This window comes from Balaenoptera borealis (genome assembly GCF_965194805.1).
Source record: "Balaenoptera borealis genome assembly, chromosome: 11".
NCBI lineage: Eukaryota > Metazoa > Chordata > Mammalia > Artiodactyla > Balaenopteridae > Balaenoptera > Balaenoptera borealis.
In genome coordinates this window covers 107,309,548-107,329,648 of record NC_138868.1, presented here as the reverse complement: position 1 = coordinate 107,329,648, position 20,101 = coordinate 107,309,548, and the positions used below count along the sequence as shown (strand labels likewise).

General features: G+C 39.1%; 1 protein-coding gene across 11 annotated transcripts in view; it reads left to right on the top strand.

Annotated features, from left to right (window-relative positions):
* ARHGAP32 (Rho GTPase activating protein 32) overlaps positions 1-20,101 on the top strand; it is a 274,825-nt gene that overhangs the window by 158,011 nt on the left and 96,713 nt on the right. For all 11 annotated transcript variants that reach the window (XM_082343060.1, XM_082343055.1, XM_082343058.1 and 8 more), the window contains one exon: positions 10,982-11,068. In XM_082343060.1, coding sequence (XP_082199186.1) covers positions 10,982-11,068 — 87 coding nt within the window. The remainder of the gene's footprint in view (positions 1-10,981; positions 11,069-20,101) is intronic.

Here is a 20,101-nt window from a genome sequence, read left to right as displayed (position 1 = left end):
GGAAAGGTGTCTTTTTCACAAACAGATGGCTCTGGGGAGAGAGAAGACTTTGTGTCTCTCTGGAGGGCTCTATTATTTGGGTTCCCATTCAGTCTTCCTTTAACCCTGCTGCTAAAGCTGTTTGTTCAAAAAGTTCTGACCATATAGAAATGTGAAAATATTCTTGAAGTATTGTTTCCTGACAAGTATATATTCTGGAGTGAACATCTGTAAGATGGGAGATGTGATTCTGCTGTTCTGTCATTTAATCTCATTTCCCACGCATTCTTCATGCTGTGGACCTCTCGTTGAGCTGAGGGTGGTTCTGGTGTTTAAGGATGAGCAAACCAGTTCCTTCACCTGGTACTCACCTGAGGAAACAGTGCTCTGTTCCGGTTCTGGAAGGAAAAACTGACTGTTAAGTTTATTAAGATGCATGTAGGTCTCTAGCTTTTTCCTAAGAAATTTGAATTGCAGTTTTGTCTCATTGATTTTTGCCCTGTGTTCTGAAATTAGAACTTATTTCGCTTATTACCCACCTAAGATGTAACTCAGATATAGGGTTGTTCTTCCAGTTGGCGTCCTCAGCTCAGGTGTTTTGAAGTGGTATTTTCAGTGTTGAGTCTTAGGCTGTTGATGGTTGGGATGAGCAGACCACATAATATTGTGCAACAGAAATTATTTTTCATGTTTACATATTCTACTACAAGCTATGGTGCGTGAAGAAAACTTTACAAACTCCATAGGTATGTCATAGTGAAACCATAATAGCATTATAAAAGGTGAATAAAAAGAAGAGAACTCTTTCTTTGCCCCATTTGCAATCTGTTGATTAAGCTCTGATGAATGGTTTTTATGTGGGTGGGGTGATGTATTTTTACCCAGCTTTACGCTGATTTCCATTCTCCATGCAGAGAAGGGACTTTTTTGAACATTTGAAGGCTTGCTGAATAGAGTTGTATTTTTAAAGATCCTAACAACACTAATTTCAGATTTGTTTCCATGGTGATAGAAAGTGAATTCAGTATAGGAAAAAAAACTCCAAAAATAGATTTGTAAGGAATCCAGAAGTATGGGACTTGGAAATTCTGTTTTCCATTTCTTATAGGCAAAGGATTGAGATATCATTAAGTTGAAGGAAGTAAAAATAAATCATTATGTTCATGTCATAAGTTTCTATAGGCAAATGTAGCCTAATCTTTCATAGTGGTTTAGAAGATAATTTGGAGAAATGCCATCCTTCAAGGCTCATCTAAGGTATTTGGATTTTGCCTTTAAATTAATTTCTTAGTAGGAACTGACAAAGTATTGAGGGATTTTGAGAAGAAAGTACCATGATCAGTGTGTAGTAGGAAGTGGAAAGAGACCAGTTAGAAGACCACTGTAATCATCTAGTCTGCAATTGTCTAGACCAGGGGTCCCCAACCTTTTTGGCACCAGGGACGGGTTTCATGGAAGACAGTTTTTCCATGGACCGGGGTTTGGGGGGGGTGCTTTTGGGATGATTCAAGCATATTACATTTATTGTGCACCTTATTTCTGTTATTATTACATTGTAATATATAATGAAATCATTATGCAGCTCACCATTATGCAGAATCAGTGGGAGCCCTGAGCTTGTTTTCCTGCAACTAGATGGTCCCATCTGGGGGTGATGGGGACAGTGACACCCGAAGTGTGTTGCTTATGTCCATCTACCCCGTAATCTCGCTTTGGTTGCCGTCCCTGCAGAAAACCCTGCTTCACAAGGATAGGATGTTGGAAATGGAAGCAGGCTTTTCAGTGCTTTTGTGGCAATCTCAGGATATTCCGCCTTGACTTTAATCCAGAACGTATGGAGATTTGAAGTTGTCTCGCACATACTTTTAAGGTCGCCGTCATTTGCGATCTCAAGCGGTTGATCATCTTATAGCACGGACAAAGTCGATTCACCTGGCTTATTCACAAATGGGTCACGGATCCGTTCCTTCCCAGTTCGGGGGTCTTTTGTGGTTGTGAAGTAATGCTCAAACTCTTTTGAAAACTGAGATAGGTGATCATGCACCAGCTGGGAGAAAGAAGGCCCTGGCTCAGTCTCTTTCAAAATCTCTGCTAATGTTTGAAACATGTCAAAAATCCCAATGTTCACTCATTGCCCCCATAATTCCAGTTTGGCTTTGAATGCAGCCACTTTATCTGCCGACTTGAACACAGTTGTCGCTCTCCCCTGAAGTGACAGATTGAGTTCGTTGAGCAGGTTGAATATGTCACACAAGGAAGCAAGTTTTGCGACCCCTTCTGTGTCACTGAAATGTGCTGCCAGTGGTGACTGTTTTTCTAAAAGAAATCTCTGGAGCGGCTCTCCTAACTCAGAAACTCTGGCCAGTGATCTCCCTTTGGAAAGCCGTCTCACCTCTGTGTGTAAGAGAAGACGTGTGTGCTCTGCGTCCATCTCCTCATGGAGCTGCGCGAACAGACGTGAGTTAAGGGCATGTACTTTGATGTGGTTGATAATTCTAATCACATCCTGCAAAACGTTAAGTTCAGGTGACATTTTTCGGCTAGCCAGCACTTCTCTCTGGATGACACAGTGCGTAGACACACATTCAGAAGCGACCTCTTCGACCCGAGTAGTGAGACCAGAAAGCCCTCCAGTCATGGCAGCCGCTCTGTCCGTGCATATACGGACACAAAATGACCAATTCAGTTTTCCTGATATGTAATCATTCAAAGACTTGACTAGTTCTGCAGCTGTGGTGTTGGTTGGCAACAAAAGTGCACATAGCGTATCCTCATGCACATGCTCCTGAAAAATATATCGCGCAAAAACAAGCATTGTTGTCTTGTTGTCAACATCGGTAGACCCGTCAACCTGGATTGTGTGCCACGGTGACTCATTAATCCTCTCTAACAATTGTGCCTCAATATCCTCTGCTGTTTCATTAATTCGTCTAGTTATGGTGCTGGCCGAAAGAGGAACATGTGCCACCTTTTGAACTGCAGTGTCTCCTAAAAGTTCACGACACATGTCCTTAGCAGCAGGCAGGATCAACTCTTCACCCATAGTAAAGGGCTTCTCTTAGCTTTAGCAATGCGGTTAGCCACTAAGAACGATGTTCTCAGGGCAGACACATTTGATGAAATGGTGGCCTTCAATAATTTCTTCTGTTCTTCGTGTTCATGTTTTTTTCTTTTGAAAAACTCCAAAGGCTTGTCTTTTAATGCAGGGTTCTTGGTCTCCACGTGGTGAAGCAGTTTTGAAGGTTTCCTGGCTTGGTTGGATAGCCAGTTGCCACATATTATACAAATTGGGCTTGGAGAATGTGAATTACCTGTTGTGATGAACCCGTAATTTAAGTAGGACTCTTGGTATTTTCCTTTAAATGCAGCTTTCTTTTTGTTGGCAGTCTTAAGAGTCTTCTCCTGTCTCATCATTGGGTCTTCCCCCCTTTTCAAAGAAGCTCTCCAGTGATGTTTATTTTTTACTCATTTTGGCTAGGGTTAGCTTGTGGGCTTACCAAAACTATGACTGAGACAACTGTGCAGTGTGGGAAAGAGGCGCAGACGGAAGTGGTGAATAAAATAATGGGCGGGCCATGGGTGGGCTAAAACAAGTGTCGCATTCTGACTTAAAGCCTGTAAAGCCTCCACCAGATGCAGCTGTACGATTGAAGTACAGCAACACACTTGCCACTGTAAAGCCTTCACCAGATGCAGCTGTACGATTGAAGTACAGCAACTCACTTGCCACTGTAAAGCCTCCACCAGATGCAGCTGTACGATTGAAGTACAGCAACTCACTTGCCACTGTAAAGCCTCCACCAGATGCAGCTGTACGATTGCAGTACAGCAACGCACTTGCCACTGTAAAGCCTGCCACCAGATGCAGTTGTATGATTGAAGTACAGCAAGTCACTTGCCGCTGTAAAGCCTGACACCAGATGCAGCTGTACGATTGAAGTACAGCAACTCAACTGCCACTGTAAAGCCTGCCACCAGATGCAGCTTAATTGTCACTTGCCACTCACTGATAGGGTTTTTAAAATATATATATATATATATATATATATATATATATATTTATTTATTTATTTATTTATTTTTGGCTGCATTGGGTCTTAGTTGCTGTGCACGAGGTTTCTCTAGTTGTGACGAGCAGGGGCTACTCTTGGTTGCGGTGCGCGGGCTTCTCATTGCGGTGGCTTCTCTTGTTGTGGAGTATAGGCTCTAGGTGTGCGGGCTTCAGTAGCTGTGGCTTGTGGGCTCAGTAGTTGTGGCTCGCGGGCTCTAGAACACAGGCTCAGTAGTTGTAGCACACAGGCTTAGTTGCTCCGCGGCATGTGGGATCTTCCCAGACCAGGGCTTGAACCCGCGTCCCCTGCATTGGCAGGCAGATTCTTAACCACTGTGCCACAAGGGAAGCCCACTGATAGGGTTTTGATAGGAGTCTGCAAGCACTTGATTGATTACGGTCTCTGTGCAGTCAGACCTCTCGTCTAATGATAATCTGTATTTGCAGCCGCTCCCCAGCGCTAGCATCACCGCCTCAGCTCCACCTCAGATCATCAGGCATTAGATTCTCATAAGGAGCGAGCAACCCAGATCCCTCGTGTGCGCAGTTCACAGTTGGGTTCGTGCTCCTAAGAGAATCTAATGCCACCGCTGATCTGACAGGAGGTGGAGCTCAGGCGGTAATGCAAGCAATGGGGAGCAGCTGTAAATACAGATGAAGCTTCACTCGCTCACCTGCCGCTCACCTCCTGCTGTGCGGCCCAGTTCCCAATAGGCCACAGACTGGTACCAGTCTGTGGCCCAGGGCTTGGGGACCCCTGGTGTAGACCAGATGCAGTGAGGCCCAGAACTAGGGAGGTAGCAATGGAGAATAGGAAGAAAGGAACAGGTGTGAGAGACAAGTTTTGGGAGACAGGAGAGATTAAGGAATCAAAGGTCTAGGTTAGATCTTAACCCTGGGAATATGAAAAGAAAGGATGTATGGAGAGGAGGGGGTGGTAGAGCAATCAAGGGTGATTAGGTTGGTCAATTGGGTGAATAGTTATATTTATTTACTTTGGGAATTCAAGAGGTAGAAGAGAATATGCAGGGAAAGAGAATGAATTCAGTTTTGAAAATGAGTGCTGTATTCCAGTGAGACAATGTTTGCTTATTCAGTCATTCATCAAATAATTAGTGATCCCCATTTAAATTCCAGATACTTTTCAAGATGTTGGGGTGGGTATACACCTATCTCATTTTTTTCACTATATATTGTGTTTAAGAAATCTGTCAATGTGTATTACAAAGATTTTTATCCCCATTTGTGACTCATCTTTTCACTTGGTTTATTGTGGCCCTTTGTGATAACTTTGATGGACAGTTGCTATTACCTGTTTTTGTGAAGGGGTCTAGAGTTGGGGTCTCCTCTTCCTGCATCTTCCTAATATCCCTCCTCAAATAATCTCTTTATGTCTGTCTTTTTCTTTTTCCTCTGGGATTCCCATAATGTATTGTTTTGGTCCTCTTTATGGTGTCCTACAGTTTCTTAGGTACTTTTCATTTTCCTTAATTCTTTCTTCTTTCTGTTCTTTGGAGTGTATACTTTTTTTTTTTTTTTTTGGTTGTGCTGAGTGGCTTGCAGGATCTTAGTTCCCTGACCAGGGATTGAACCCGGGCCCTCAGCAGTGAGAGCGTGGAGTCCTAACCACTGGACCACCAGGGAATTCCCTGGACTGTATACTTTTATTTGCCCTTTCTTTAAGTAAACTGATTCTTCTTCCTGCCTAAATCTGCTGTTGATCTCTTCTAGTAAAATTTTCATTTTAGATAGTGATTTGTCGTCACCCAAGTCTGTGTTTGGTTCCTTTTTTTTCTTTCTTTTTATTGATATGCTCATTTATTCATACATTGTTTTCCTGCTTTCCTTTAGTTCTGTGTAGTTTCTTTGAGCTCTTTGAGTATATTTTATGTAGTTTGTTTAAAATCTACTAAACTGGAACTTCCCTGGTGGTCCAATGGTTAGGACTTCTTGCTTCCACTGCAGGGGGCATGGGTTCCATCCCTGGTCAGGGAACTAAGATCCTGCAAGCTGCACGGCACAGCCAAAAAAAAAGAAAAACTACTAGATTTTATATCCGGACTTCTCAGGGATATTTTCTTTTGTTTTATTTATTTTTTCTTGTGAATTTTTTTGTGCGTATCTTGTGATTTTTTTTTTGTTGCACACTAGACATTTGACTGTTATAATGTGTAACCCTGGAAATCAGATTCCACTCCTTTATACAGGTTTGCTGTCTTTTTTTGTGAAGGCTGCAGTTGTCTGTGACTTTTCCAGACTGTTTTTGCAAAGACTGTATTTCTTGTCATAGGTGTTCACTGAAGGCTCCCTTCTTTTAGCTTGTGTTCCAGAAGGGTTTTGTTAGGGAATTCCTTGAATGCCGGGAGCTAAAAATAAAACAAACAAATAGCCGCTTCTCCAGTCTTTGCACATTTCCTTTGTGGTGGGGGTGCTCATTCAACACTTAACCAAGCTGTTTACAGCTCTGTCTTAGCTAAAGTTTAATTAGAGGTTAAAGCTTAGGGTCTTACTGTGTCCTTTGCGTGCATGTGTCTCACCCTGAACATGTTCATGGGCTTCTGCTGTTTTCTAGAGTAGTGAGAAAGTTAGTTCTGAGAGTTTTTGCTTGTTTTTTCATGTTTCTGTGAACGGACTGGAGTTTGGAGCTGCCTACTCCACCATTTTGTTGATACCATTTGACTATACTGTTTTGCTTTTAATTCCCCCCACCCCATATCCTTGCTTTAATTTGGAAATTTGCTCTCTCCTTCCCTCCCTTTCCTTCCTCCCCCTTCTGTTCTACTTAGGAAGACTGATCTTCTTCTATTCTTAATTCTGTTGCAGGTATTGACATTTAAAAATTTTACCTCCCTCTTTATTGTTTGGAAGTTACAGCGGGTTTTTCTGTTCTTTTAGTGGCTACCATTAAAAATTTAACTTGAACACCTAATTTTTAGTCTAAGGTTTATCAGTGTCTTTACTTTTTTTCTCAAGCAATACCAGCACTTAGAATGTTTTAAGTGGGATTACTCTTTCTTGTCTTCCATGGTAGTGTTGTTCAGGATTTATAGTTTCATCTCTTTATTTCTTATAATTAATCATTATTTTTGTTATACGTTAAGATTTGTTTAGATGTAATACTTATTTGCTGAATTCTTTGCTCAATATTTCTGCTTTATACCTTAGTTCTTTATCCTGGAATCCTTTTTCATCTTTAAGTACATATTTTGGAAGTCTTTTTAGTGAGGATTTGTTGATGGGAACTGATGAGTTTTGTGGTTTTTTTTAAATGTAATTTATTTATTTCTTTGCTTATTTATTTATTTTTGGCTGCATTGGGTCTTTGTTGCTGCGCGTGGGCTTTCTCTAGTTGCAGCGAGCGGGGGCTACTCTTCATTGTGATGTGCGGGCTTCTCATTGCAGTGGCTTCTTTTGTTGTGGCGCACGGGCTTAGTTGCTCCACGGCATGTGGGATCTTCCCGGACCCGTATCCCCTGCATTGGCAGGTGGATTCTTAACCACTGTGCCGTCAGGGAAGTCCAAACTCATTAAGTTTTTATTCATCAGAAAATGCTTTTTTTTTTTTTTTTTTTTTTTGCTCTTTTCTTGTAGGTTTAGGTATGAATAAAACCTAGGTTATTTTCTTTTCTCAAAACTCTTAAGATCGTCTCAAACTTCTGTCTATTACTGTTGAGAATTTACGTGTTTTATGTTTACTTACATATTTACCCTTTCTGATGTTGTTTATTCCTTCCTGAAGTTCTGGGTTTTTGTCTAGTACTATTTCCCTTCAATCTTAGAAAGTTGTATTAGCTTTTATCGTTGCACTGGTCTGTTAGAGACAAATTCTCTCAGCTTTTGTCATTTGTAAATGTGTTTATATTTCTTAAATTTCTGAAGTTTATTTTAGTGAGATATAGAATTGACAGTCTTTTTTCTTCCAGCACTTTAAATCTGTTTCTCTTTGTCTTCTGACCTCTCTTATTTCTGTTGAGAATTTAGCTGTCACTTATCCATTTTCCTCTTAATGTTATATGTTTTTTTCTTTGCCTGCTTTAAGGATTCTTGTCTTTATTTTGTTGTTCAAAAGTGTGATTATGATATGCCTAGTAGTGATTTTTGAAATTTATCCTATTTGGGATTCACTGTTTCTTGAATTTGTTAGTTGGTATCTTTCACCTGTTTTAGAAAGTTCTCATCTGTTGTCTCAGCAAATACTTCTCTGCCCCATTCCAATCCCATTTCCTTCTGGTATGCCAGTTGTACATACTGCTTGTCTGTCTGGTATTCTTTCAGAGATCTTAACTGTACTGTTATTTATTTATTTATTTTTTGGTCATTCTTTATTTTCTCTATTTTTTTTCAGCTTGGATACTTTCTGTTGACCTGTTTTCAAGTTCAGTGATTCTTTCATTTACTGTGTTCAGTTTGCTGTTAATATCTGACATCATAGTTTTATTTTTAGCATTTCTTTTGAATGTATTTGTAGATCAGTCTCTGCTAGAATTCCCTGTATACTTATATTCTTACATATTATCTTTTCAGACTAAATTTTAGAATTTCTACCATAATTAATTTACATTCTTTTTATTATTTCAATATCTGGGCCATTTCTGTGTCTGTCCCTTATCCTGTTTCCTCTCTTGACCTTGGGTCACAATTTCTGGCTTCCATGTATGTTTTGTAATTTTGTATGCCGAATATGTTATATAAGAGACAGTAGAGACTAAAGTCAATAATTTTTATCTTCAGAAATGGGCTTATCCCTTCTTTTTCCATTCTGTTAGATTGTTGTGGTAGATTATGTTAGTCATGTTTGATGGGGCCCTGAGTCAAGCTGACCTATGGCTGATATAGACCTGGCCTTTGGCAACTTTGCTTTAGTTTATCATTACTTTTAAATATTTTGAGTGTAGGTTCAGGAAGTTTTTTTTTCAGCAGGGAAAAGTGAAAATTGGTGAGATCTCTTTGTGCTTTACTGCTAAGCCCGTAGTTTTCTGAACTGAGGCAGAGCAACCCACCTGGTTGTTAGTTCTCTTTGCTCCCCAGCTTTTTGCACCAACAGGTGCTCTCTTCCGGCTACCCTTGCCCAGGTCCTAGTGTGTAGCTGCCTTATACTCTTACAGCACCCGCGATGCCTCAGTGGGGTTTCTCTCAGCTTTTCTGTGCCACCTCCAGTCACCAGTTGTTAAATGCCCCGAGAGCCTCAGAGGATCTTTCTCAGCTTTCTTGCCTTCTCTCCATCTCCACTGCGCTGCCTCGTGCTTGAGGAGACTCCACACACTTCATGGGTTCATGTCTCTCAGTTCTCCTGCTCTGTCCCCCTGCCCCGCCGTTGGTGTACTGACTGTGTCCACTTGGTGAATACCTGTGGGAGTCAGTTGCTGGGTAGGTGTTGATGGTGCTCCTTGGAATTTTAGTTTATCTGTCACTCCAGTCCACATGCAGTCAGTTGGGGTTTGGCTGGTTTCTCCTTACCGTGTCTAAGGCAGGTTCTTTATCCTCCTGCGTCTTTGCCAGGTGTCTGAGCACATCCATACGAATCTCTTCTGTCTCAGGAAAGTCTTGTCCCTGTTTGCAACTTAGTTCGTGTAGGTTTCTTTTCACTTTTTAAAAAACTCATTTTGTAGTTAATCTGGCTTATTTTTTGGCTAGTGTGAGAATGATCATTATCCTCTGAACTTCTCCTACTTAATACCAGGAGTTTTTTGTTTTTTTTCTTTTTTAATACTTCCAGTGATACTGCTTTCAAAAAATAGAGACTATAGTCTCATCAACTTTATATTTCTTATAATATTAACTATAATGATAGGTAATGTTTATTAAGTACTTACTGAGTGCCAGGCACCTTGGTAAACACTTTAAATGCATTATCTCATTTAATGAACTTGAGAATAGGTGTTATTATATCATTCCCATTTTCCAGATGAGAGATTAAGTAGGTAGGTCAACATTATAGAACCAGTTGGTGGCACTTTTGAACTCAGGATTGTCTGTATCTGGAGCTGAGTTTGCAAATTCACATCCCTAGATGGGAAGGATGTAAATAAATGTAAATAAATGAGTGAAGTGAGTAGGGTGTAAAAAAATAACAAAGCAAGTAGCATGATAGATGACACTTAACATTCAACCTAGCTATTGACTAAAAAGTAGAGAGTAATCACTTCTGTGACAAAGTCTCTGGGAGAATTCTTGCCTCATTCAGAGGGGGGTGGTCACTTAGCTCCGGCCACTTGTTGCCCATGTGAGAATATGGGTCTAGTAGTTCAGATTTTCAGATTTTTCGGTAGAAGTCAGAAATCTGTATTTTTCATATCAAACCGCTTAGTTTCTAAATGTTAGCTGCTGGTTCAAATAAAAATAAAATGAAATCCAGTGTTCAGACCTGCATGGTGAGTCTGAAATAAAATGTGTCTGCGGGCCCAACCTGTTCTCTGGGCAGCCAGTGTGCAGTCTCCGTAATAGAGCCTGAGCTCGTTTAGACCACCGGTCACGCTGTCTCTCAGGGCCCGCCTGAATGCCTTCCTTTCACATTTGTGCTGTACCTCAGGGACATGAAGGCCTGCTTTGGAATGAATGTACTATTTTATTTACTGCTGTTATACCGTTGTGCTAGTTTAGATATAAGCTACAAAGAAAATTTTTAGAAACGTATTTTAAATTTCTTATTTATTTTTTAAATTTTTATTTTATATTGGAGTATAGTTGATTAACAATGTTGTGTTAGCTTCAGGTTTACAGCAAAGTGATTCAGTTATACATATACGTGTATCTATTCTTTTTCAAGTAGAAACATATTTTTTAAAAATCCTGAATTCCTCATTTTATCTGCTTTAAGCAACAGAGTTCTATTATAAGGCATATCTTACATTAAGTTGATGGGAGGGACAGGTATTATTGAATGCTTATTTTATTTTGTTCATTAATCATGACTTTCTCTTCCTCTCTTTTGCCCTTTCTTCTTTGACGTAGCTTTCACTTTCAGAAGAACAGAATGAAGTAACAAAAAATGGCTGTGAATCTAAAGAGCTGGTCTACCTCGTGCACATTGCTTGTCAGGTAATTTTGTGGATGTGTTCTCCATTTCACATAAAATTTAATGAGAATTAAATATGAATGAATAACATTGAATAAATGAATGAATAAATATGAACAAATAACATTGACTGTGGTAACACAGATGTTTTATTTTATTCTTTCTCCCATTCATATTGGCATTTCTGCATATACTCAGAGTTGAAACAATCAATTTAATAGAGTCAATTTAATAGATATTTAATTTACAAACGTAAGTGAAAATTCTTCCTGTAAGAGTAAAGGAAATAGGACTTCCCTGGTGGTGCAGTGGTTAAGAATCCACCTGCCAATTCAGGGGACATGGGTTCGAGCCATGGTCCGGGAAGATCCCACATGCCGTGGAGCACGTAAGCCCATGCACCACAACTACTGAGCCTGTGCTCTAGACCCCGCGAGCCACAGCTACTGAAACCCGCGCACCTAAAACCTGTGCTCTGCAATGAGAAGCACGCACACCGCAATGAAAGAGTAGCCCCCGCTTGCCGCAACTAGGGAAAGCCTGCGCGCAGCAATGAAGACCCAGTGCGGTCAAATAAATAAATAAAAATAAATAAATAAAATCCTTTAAAAAAAAAAAGAGTAAAGGAAATATATTGTTTATTGATGATGAGATTAAATGAGTCAGCTACGGGTCACATATTACAATAAAAGAGCAGACTAAGTAGTGTCTGCATCAGGTGCGCACTTTTCTAACCAAGATGGTAAGTTCTGCTGTTGTGTAACAACAATGTGTGTATATTTCAGAAGTGTGCTATTTCTTAACTCTTAGTATTAGAACTTTTTTGGTGGTAATTACCATGACTTGCTCCTAATGAGATTTAAAATATGTCATTTGTAGCATTGATTATTTCCTCCATCAAGTAAGCAGTTAGTTTCTTTATTTATTCTTTGTTCATTGAGCCTTCTTGCCTATCTTTGAACTAGTCATTGTAAAGCAAGTGTTTTCGAGGAAAGCTTTCTTATGTACAAAGTTTTTAGTTTTCTTTGAGAGAGTAAGATAAGGGAGTTTATGGGGTTTTTTTTCCAAAAAGTATTATTCATGTACCTGAAATTAAAAATTAAATAATCTGGAAAAGTCTAATGGCTATATCATATGGGAAATACTTAAGTTCTTAGTCTTGGTGTGACTTTAAGGGCAAACCTTTTATAATTAAGTGCTTTTATTTGTAGGTGAGAGAATATGAGATTGGAAATTGAACTTAGCTTGTATATATATGTTCAAAGTTACATATCATTTATACATGTTTTACTGTATGTCATCTTGGTTCCTTTGAGGAAGTGGGCAGCTCTGAATCACTGTTTCATGTCATATTTCATAAAAATGCTTCTATTTGGTGAGTTAATTTTTAAGTGAAAATATCAAATGCTTTTATGATGAACCATTGCTAATACAGGGATATAAAACATTTTTTCTTTATCTAGAGTACATGATTGACATGTGAGTCATGAACTTATTATTCCATCTAAAACCTACACCTTTTAGCATCTTCTCTTCTTAACGGTGATTTCCATTTGTTCTGACAATGCAAATATTTTTATTCTCATAAGCAAAACATAATGTCAAAAATACCTGTGCTGTGGACATATATACACTACGAAATGTAAAATAGATAGCTAGTGGGAAGCAGCCACATAGGACAGGGAGATCAGCTCGGTGCTTTACGACCACATAGAGGGGTGGGATAGGGAGGGTGGCAGGGAGACACAAGTGGGAGGCGATATGGGGATATATGTATATGTATAGCTGATTCACTTTGTTATAAAGCAGAAACTAACACATCATTGTAAAGCAATTACACTCCAATAAAGATGTTAAAAAAAAAAATACCTGTGCTGTTCTTAAAAAATGACCTTCAAAAGGTAAGCATGGTATTTTGGTACCATACATTAAAATGTATAATCGTTACTTGATTATGCCTCCATGAATTAGTGACCTAGATAATTAAGGCTATTTCCTGGTTGTAAATATCTTGTCAAGCTGCTTAAAAAATTTCAGACTACTTGTTATACTATTTACTACATGAAAGTAGTAATTTACTGCATTGTCATAATGCTATCACGTTTCTCCTCTGCCTCACACTGTAAGTAATCATTGATATGTTCTCATGGCTTACCTTCTGTATTCTTGCCATATATGTCAGCCATAAACCACATTAAACTAGAATCATTTTTTTTTTATAACCAAGAGAGACTCACCATCAAACCTTCTAATTTTGCAAATGAAGAAGTTGAGGCCCAAATTATGGAAGTTGCTTTCCTAAGCTATATGAAATCTTAGCAGGAGCTACTAAGGGCTTCAGTTTCCTGATTGCCAGCTTTTCTTGCATCACCTTGGAATTTGCAATCTACAACAGATTTTAGAGATTGCTTAATCTTCAGATGAGATACGATCACCCTTACACCCTGTAATCTGTTCGTTATAGAAGCCAATTTCATATTTCATATCTTTGCTAATTTCTAATTTTTAATAATGTGCACTTGAAATTTTTTTTATTTAACCAAAATTCTTGGTCCTTCATCTTAACCCACTTTCTTCGCTTGTTCTTTTATCTTAGAAAGTGTCTAATTAAACAGCTGTGATCTTTTTCCTTTCTGTAGGTTAAGTGATACTGATTTCTTTAGGTATTACCTTTGAATCTTGTAATGGAGGCTTTGTCTCTGCCTTTTACAGTTTTAATTTCTTTTTAAATTGTGAACCCAGAAATGTAAGCCATATCTTCCATACTGCATAGATCCAAATTCAGTAGGCATTTTTTGATCACTTATATGTCTAGTACACAAGTATTATGGCATGCAGCATATCATTTAATTCTTAAAACCTCTGTGAGGCAAATAGTCTGGTTTAAAAACATCAGTTTTTAAGTGTTAATTTTTTTTAATAAATAAATAAATTAATTTATTTATTTATGGCTGCATTGGGTCTTCGTTGCTGCATGTGGGCTTTCTCTAGTTGCGGCAAGTGGGGGGTACTGTTTGTTGCGGTGGCTTCTCTTGTTGTAGAGCATAGGCTCTAGGCGCACGGGCTTCAGTATTTCTGGCGTGTGGGCTCAGTAGTTGTGGCTCATTGGCTCTAGAGCGCGGGCTCAGTAGTTGTGGCTCATTGGCTCTAGAGCGCAGGCTCAGTAGTTGTGGTGCACGGGCTTACTTGCTCTGCGGCAGGTAGGATCTTCCCAGACCAGGGCTTGAACCCGTGTCCCCTGCATTGGCAGGCAGATTCTTAACAACTGCACCACCAGGGAAGCCCCTAAGTGTTAATTTTAAAATGACTAATTTAAACCTAGCTGTTGCAAGAATTTATTCTAACATGTGCCCTAATGAAAATTCTGTTCTGATCTTTCCCCCTCTGAGTATAGTTTTGTTGGTTTAAGAATAATTGTTGCTTAATGAAATACTTAGTATTTTATTGTTCCATAGTAAGCTTTAGAGAAGTTGAAATGAATGGTTCTTATTGAAGTTGAATTGTATGAACTACCTTTGTATTTATCAGAATTCATCAATGTATAATAGTTTATTTTTTCTGAAGATCAAGTTTTTCATAAATATTTACATTAGAAGGAAATGGACTGTCAGTCAGGAGGCCTAAATTTGTCCCAGCTGTGCCATGACTAACCAGCTGTGTGGCTGACAGGGTCTTGGTGCTCTGGCCGGGTGTCAGGCCTGAGCTTCTGAGGTGGGAGAGCCAAGTTCAGCACACTGGTCCACCAGAGACCTCTGGGCCCCATGTAATAAAAAAAGGCGAAAGCTCTCCCAGAGATCTCCATCTCAATGCTAAGACCCAGCTCCACTCAACAACCAGCAAGGTACAGTGCTGGACACCCTATGTCAAACAACTAGCAAGACAGGAACACAAACCCACCCGTTAGCAGAGAGGCAGCCTAAAATCATAAGAAGTTCACAGACACCCCAAAACACACCACTGGACATGGTCCTGCCACCGGAAAGACAAAATGCAGCCTCATTCACCAGAACACAGGCACCAGTCCCCTCCACCAGAAAGCCTACACAACCCACTGAACCAAGCCTACCCACTGGGAGCAGACACCAAAAACAACAGGAACTACAAACCTGCAGCCTGCAAAAAGGAGACCCCAAACACAGTAAGTTAAGCAAAATGAGAAGACAAATACACAGCAGATGAAGGAGCAAGGTAAAAACCCACCATCCCAAGCAAATGAAGAGGAAATAGGCAGTCTACCTGAAAAAGAATTCAGAGTAATCATAGTAAAGATGATCCAAAATCTTGTAAATAGAATGGAGAAAATACAAGAAACGTTTAACAAGGACCTAGAAGAACTAAAGAGCAAACAAACTGATGAACAACACAATAAATGAAATAAAAAATTCTCTAGAAGAAATCAATAGCACAATAACTGAGGCAGAAGAACGGATAAGTGACCTGGAAGATAAAATAGTGGAAATAACTACCGCAGGGCAGAATAAAGAAAAAAGAATGAAAAGAATTGAGAACAGTCTCAGAGACCTCTGGAACAACATTAACCGCATGAACATTTGAATATATAGGTATCCCAGAAGAAGAAGAGACAAAAAAAGGAACTAAGAAAACATTTGAAGAGATTATAGTTGAAAACTTCCCTAGTATGGGAAAAGAAATAGTCAAGCAAGTCCAGGAAGCACAGAGAGTCCCATACAGTATAAATCCAAGGAGGAACACACCAAGACATATTAATCAAACTCTCAAAAATTAAATACAAAGAAAAAATATTAAAAGCAGCAAGGGAAAAGCAACAAATAACATACAAGGGAATCCCCATAAGGTTAACAGCTGATCTTTCAGCAGAAACTCTGCAAGCCAGAAGGGAGTGGCAGGACATATTTAAAGTGATGAAAGGGAAAAACCTACAACCAAGTTTACTCTACCCAGAAAGGATCTCATTCAGATTCGACGGAGAAATTAAAACCTTTAAAGACAAGCAAAAGCTAAGAGAATTCAGCACCACCAAACCAGCTTTACAACAAATGCTAAATAAAGGAACTTCTCTAGGCAGGAAACACAAGAGAAGGAAAAGACCTACAATAACAAACCCAAAACAATTAAGAAAATGGTAATAGGAACATACATATCGATAATTACCTTAAATGTAAATGGATTAAATGCTCCAATCAAAAGACACAGACTGGCTGAATGGATACAAAACAAGACCTGTATATATGCTGTCTACAGGAGACCCACTTCAGACCTAGGGACACATACAGACTGAAAGTGAGGGGATGGAAAAAGATATTCCATGCAAATGGAAATCAAAAGAAAGCTGGAGTACCAATTCTCAAATCAGACAAAATGGACTCTAAAATAAAGACTATTACAAGAGACAAAGAAGGAGACTACCTAATGCTCAAGGGATCAATCCAACAAGAAGATATAACAATTGTAAATAATAATGCACCCAACACAGGAGCACTTCAATGCATAAGGCAAATGCTAACAGCCATAAAAGGGGAAATAAACAGTAACACAATCAAAGTAGGGGACTTTAACACCCCACTTTCACCAATAGACAGATCATCCAAAATGAAAATAAATAAGGAAACACAAGCTTTAAATGACACATTAAACAAGATGGACTTAACTGATATTTATAGGACATTCCATCCAAAAGCAGCACAATACACCTTCTTCTCAAGTGCTCATGGAACATTCTCCAGGATAGATGATGTCTTGGGTCACAAATCAAGCCTTGGTATACTTAAGAAAATTGAAATTGTATTTTTTCCAACACAACGCTATGAGACTAGATATCAGTTGCAGGAAAAAAACTGCAAAAAATAGAAACATAAAGGCTAAAGAATACACTGCTAAATAACCAAGAAATCACTGAAGAAATCAAAGGGGAAATCAAAAAATACCTATAAACAAATGACAATGAAAACACAACATGGGATGCAGCAAAAGCAGTTCTAAAAGGGAAATTTATAGCAATACAATCCTACCTCAAGAAACATCTCAAATAAACAACCTAACCTTACACCTAAAGCAGTTAGAGAAAGAAGAACAAAAAGAACCAAAAGTTAGCAAAAGGAAAGAAATCATAAAAATCAGATCAGAAATAAATGAAAAAGAAATGAAGGATACAGTAGCAAAGATCAGTAAAACTAAAAGCTGGTTCTTTGAGAAGATAAACAAAATTGGTAAACCATTAGCCAGACTCGTCAAGAAAAAAAGGAGAAGACTCAAATCAACAGAATTAGAATGAAAAAGGAGAAGTAACAACTGACACTGCAGAAATACAAAGGATCATGAGAGATTACTACAAGCAACTATATGCCAATAAAATGGACAACCTGGAAGAAATGGACAAATTCTTAGAAAAGCACAACCTTCTGAGATGGAACCGGGAAGAAATAGAAAATAAAAACAGACCATTCACAAGCACTGAAATTGAAACTGTGATTAAAAATCTTCCAACAAACAAAAACCCGGGACCAGATGACTTCACAGGCGAATTCTATCAAACATTTAGAGAAGAGCTAACACCTGTCCTTCCAAAATACAGCAGAGGGAGGAACACTCCCAAACTCATTCTATGAGGCCACCATCACCCTGATACCAAAACCAGACAAAGATGTCACAAAAAAAGAAAACTACAGGCCAATATCACTGACGAACATAGATGCAAAAATCTTCAACAAAATACTAGCAAACAGAATCCAGCAGCACATTAAAAGGATCATACCCCATGATCAAGTGGGGTTTATCCCAGGAATGCAAGGATTCCTCAGTATGTGCAAATCAATCAATGTGATGCACCTTATTAACTGATTGAAGGAGAAAAACCATATGATCTTCTCAGTAGATGCAGAAAAAGCTTTTGACAAAATTCAACACCCAGTTATGATAAAAACCCTCCAGAAAGTAGGCATAGAGGGAACTTACCTTAACATAATAAAGGCCATATATGAAAAACCCACAGCCAACATCGTTCTCAGTGGTGAAAAACTGAAACCACTTCCACTATCATCAGAACAAGATAAGGTTGCCCACTCTCACCACTGTTATTCAACATAGTTTTGGAAGTTATAGCCACAGCAATCAGAGAATAAAAAGAAACAAAAGAATCCAAATAGGAAAAGAAGAAGTGAAGCTGTCACTGTTTGCAGATGACATGATGCTATACCTAGAGAATCTTAAAGAGGCTACCAGAACACTACTAGAGCTAATCAATGAATTTGGTAACGTAGCAGGATACAAAATTAATGCACAGAAATCTCTTGCGTTCCTATACACTAATGATGAAAAATCTGAAAGAGAAATTAAGGAAACACTCCTGTTTGCCATTGCAACAAAAAGAACAAAATTCCTAGGAATAAACCTACCTAAGGAGACAAAAGACCTATATGCAGAAAACTATAAGGCACTGATGAAAGAAATTAAAGATGTTACAAACAGATGGAGAGATATACCATGTTCTTGGATTGGAAGAATCAACATTGTGAAAATGACTATACTACCCAGAGCAATCTACAGATTCAGTGCAATCCCTGTCAAACTACCAATGGCATTTTTCACAGAACTAGAACAAAAAATTCCACAATTTGTATGGAAACACAACGGCCCCGAATAGCCAAAACAACCTTGAGAAAGCAAAGTGGAGCTGGAGGAATCAGGCTCCCTGACTTCAGACTATACTACAAACCTACAGTAATCAAGACAGTATGGTACTGGCACAAAAACAGAAATATAGATCAATGGAAGAGGATAGAAAGCCCAGAGATAAACTCATGCACATATGGTCACCTTATCTTTGATAAAGGAGGCAAGAATATGCAATGGAGAAAAGACAGCCTCTTTAATAAGTGGTGCTGGGAAAACTGGACAGCTACATGTAAAAGAATAAAATTAGAGCACTCCCTAACACCATACACCAAAATAAACTCAAAATGGATTAAAGACCTAGATGTAAGGCCAGACACTATAAAACTCTTAGAGGAGGGGGCTTCCCTGGTGGCGCAGTGGTTGAGAATCTGCCTGCCAATGCAGGGGACACGGGTTCGAGCCCTGGTCTGGGAAGATCCCACATGCCGCGGAGCAACTGGGCCTGTGAGCCACAATTACTGAGCCTGCGCATCTGGAGCCTGTGCTCCGCAACAAGAGAGGCCGTGATAGTGAGAGGCCCGTGCACCGTGATGAAGAGTGGCCCCCGCTTGCCACAACTAGAGAAAGCCCTTGCACGGAAACGAAGACCCAACACAGCCATGAATAAATAAATAAATAAATAAATTTAAAAGTAGTAGTTAAAAAAAAACAACTCTTAGAGGAAAACATAGGCAGAACACTCTATGACATAAATCACAGCAAGATCCTTTTTGACCCACCTCCTAGAGAAATGGAAATAAAAAGAAAAATAAACAAATGGGACCCAACTAAACTTAAAAGCTTTTGCACAGCAAAGGGAACCATAAACAAGACGAAAAGACAACCCTCAGACTGGGAGAAAATATTTGCAAATGAAGCAACTGACAAAGGATAAATCTCCAGAATATACAAGCAGCTCATGCAGCTCAATATCAAAAAAACAAACAACCCAATCCAAAAAGGGGCAGGAGACCTAAATAGACATTTCTCCAAAGATGATATACAGATTAACAACAAACACATGAACGGATGCTCAACATCACTAATCATTAGAGAAATGCAAATCAAAACTACAATGAGGTATCACCTCACACCGGTCAGAATGGTCATCATCAAAAAATCTACAAACAGTAAATGCTGGAGAGGGTGTGGAGGAAAGGGAACCCTCTTGCACTGTTGGTGGGAATGTAAATTGATACAGCCACTATGGAGAACAGTATGGAGGTTTCTTAAAAACTAAAAATAGAACTACCGTATGACCCAGCAATCCCACTACTGGGCATATACCCTGAGAAAACCATAATTCAAAAAGAGTCATGTACCACAATGTTCATTGCAGCTATATTTACAATAGCCAAGACATGGAATCAACCTAAGTTTCCATCGACAGATGAATGGATAAAGAAGATGTGGCACATATATAC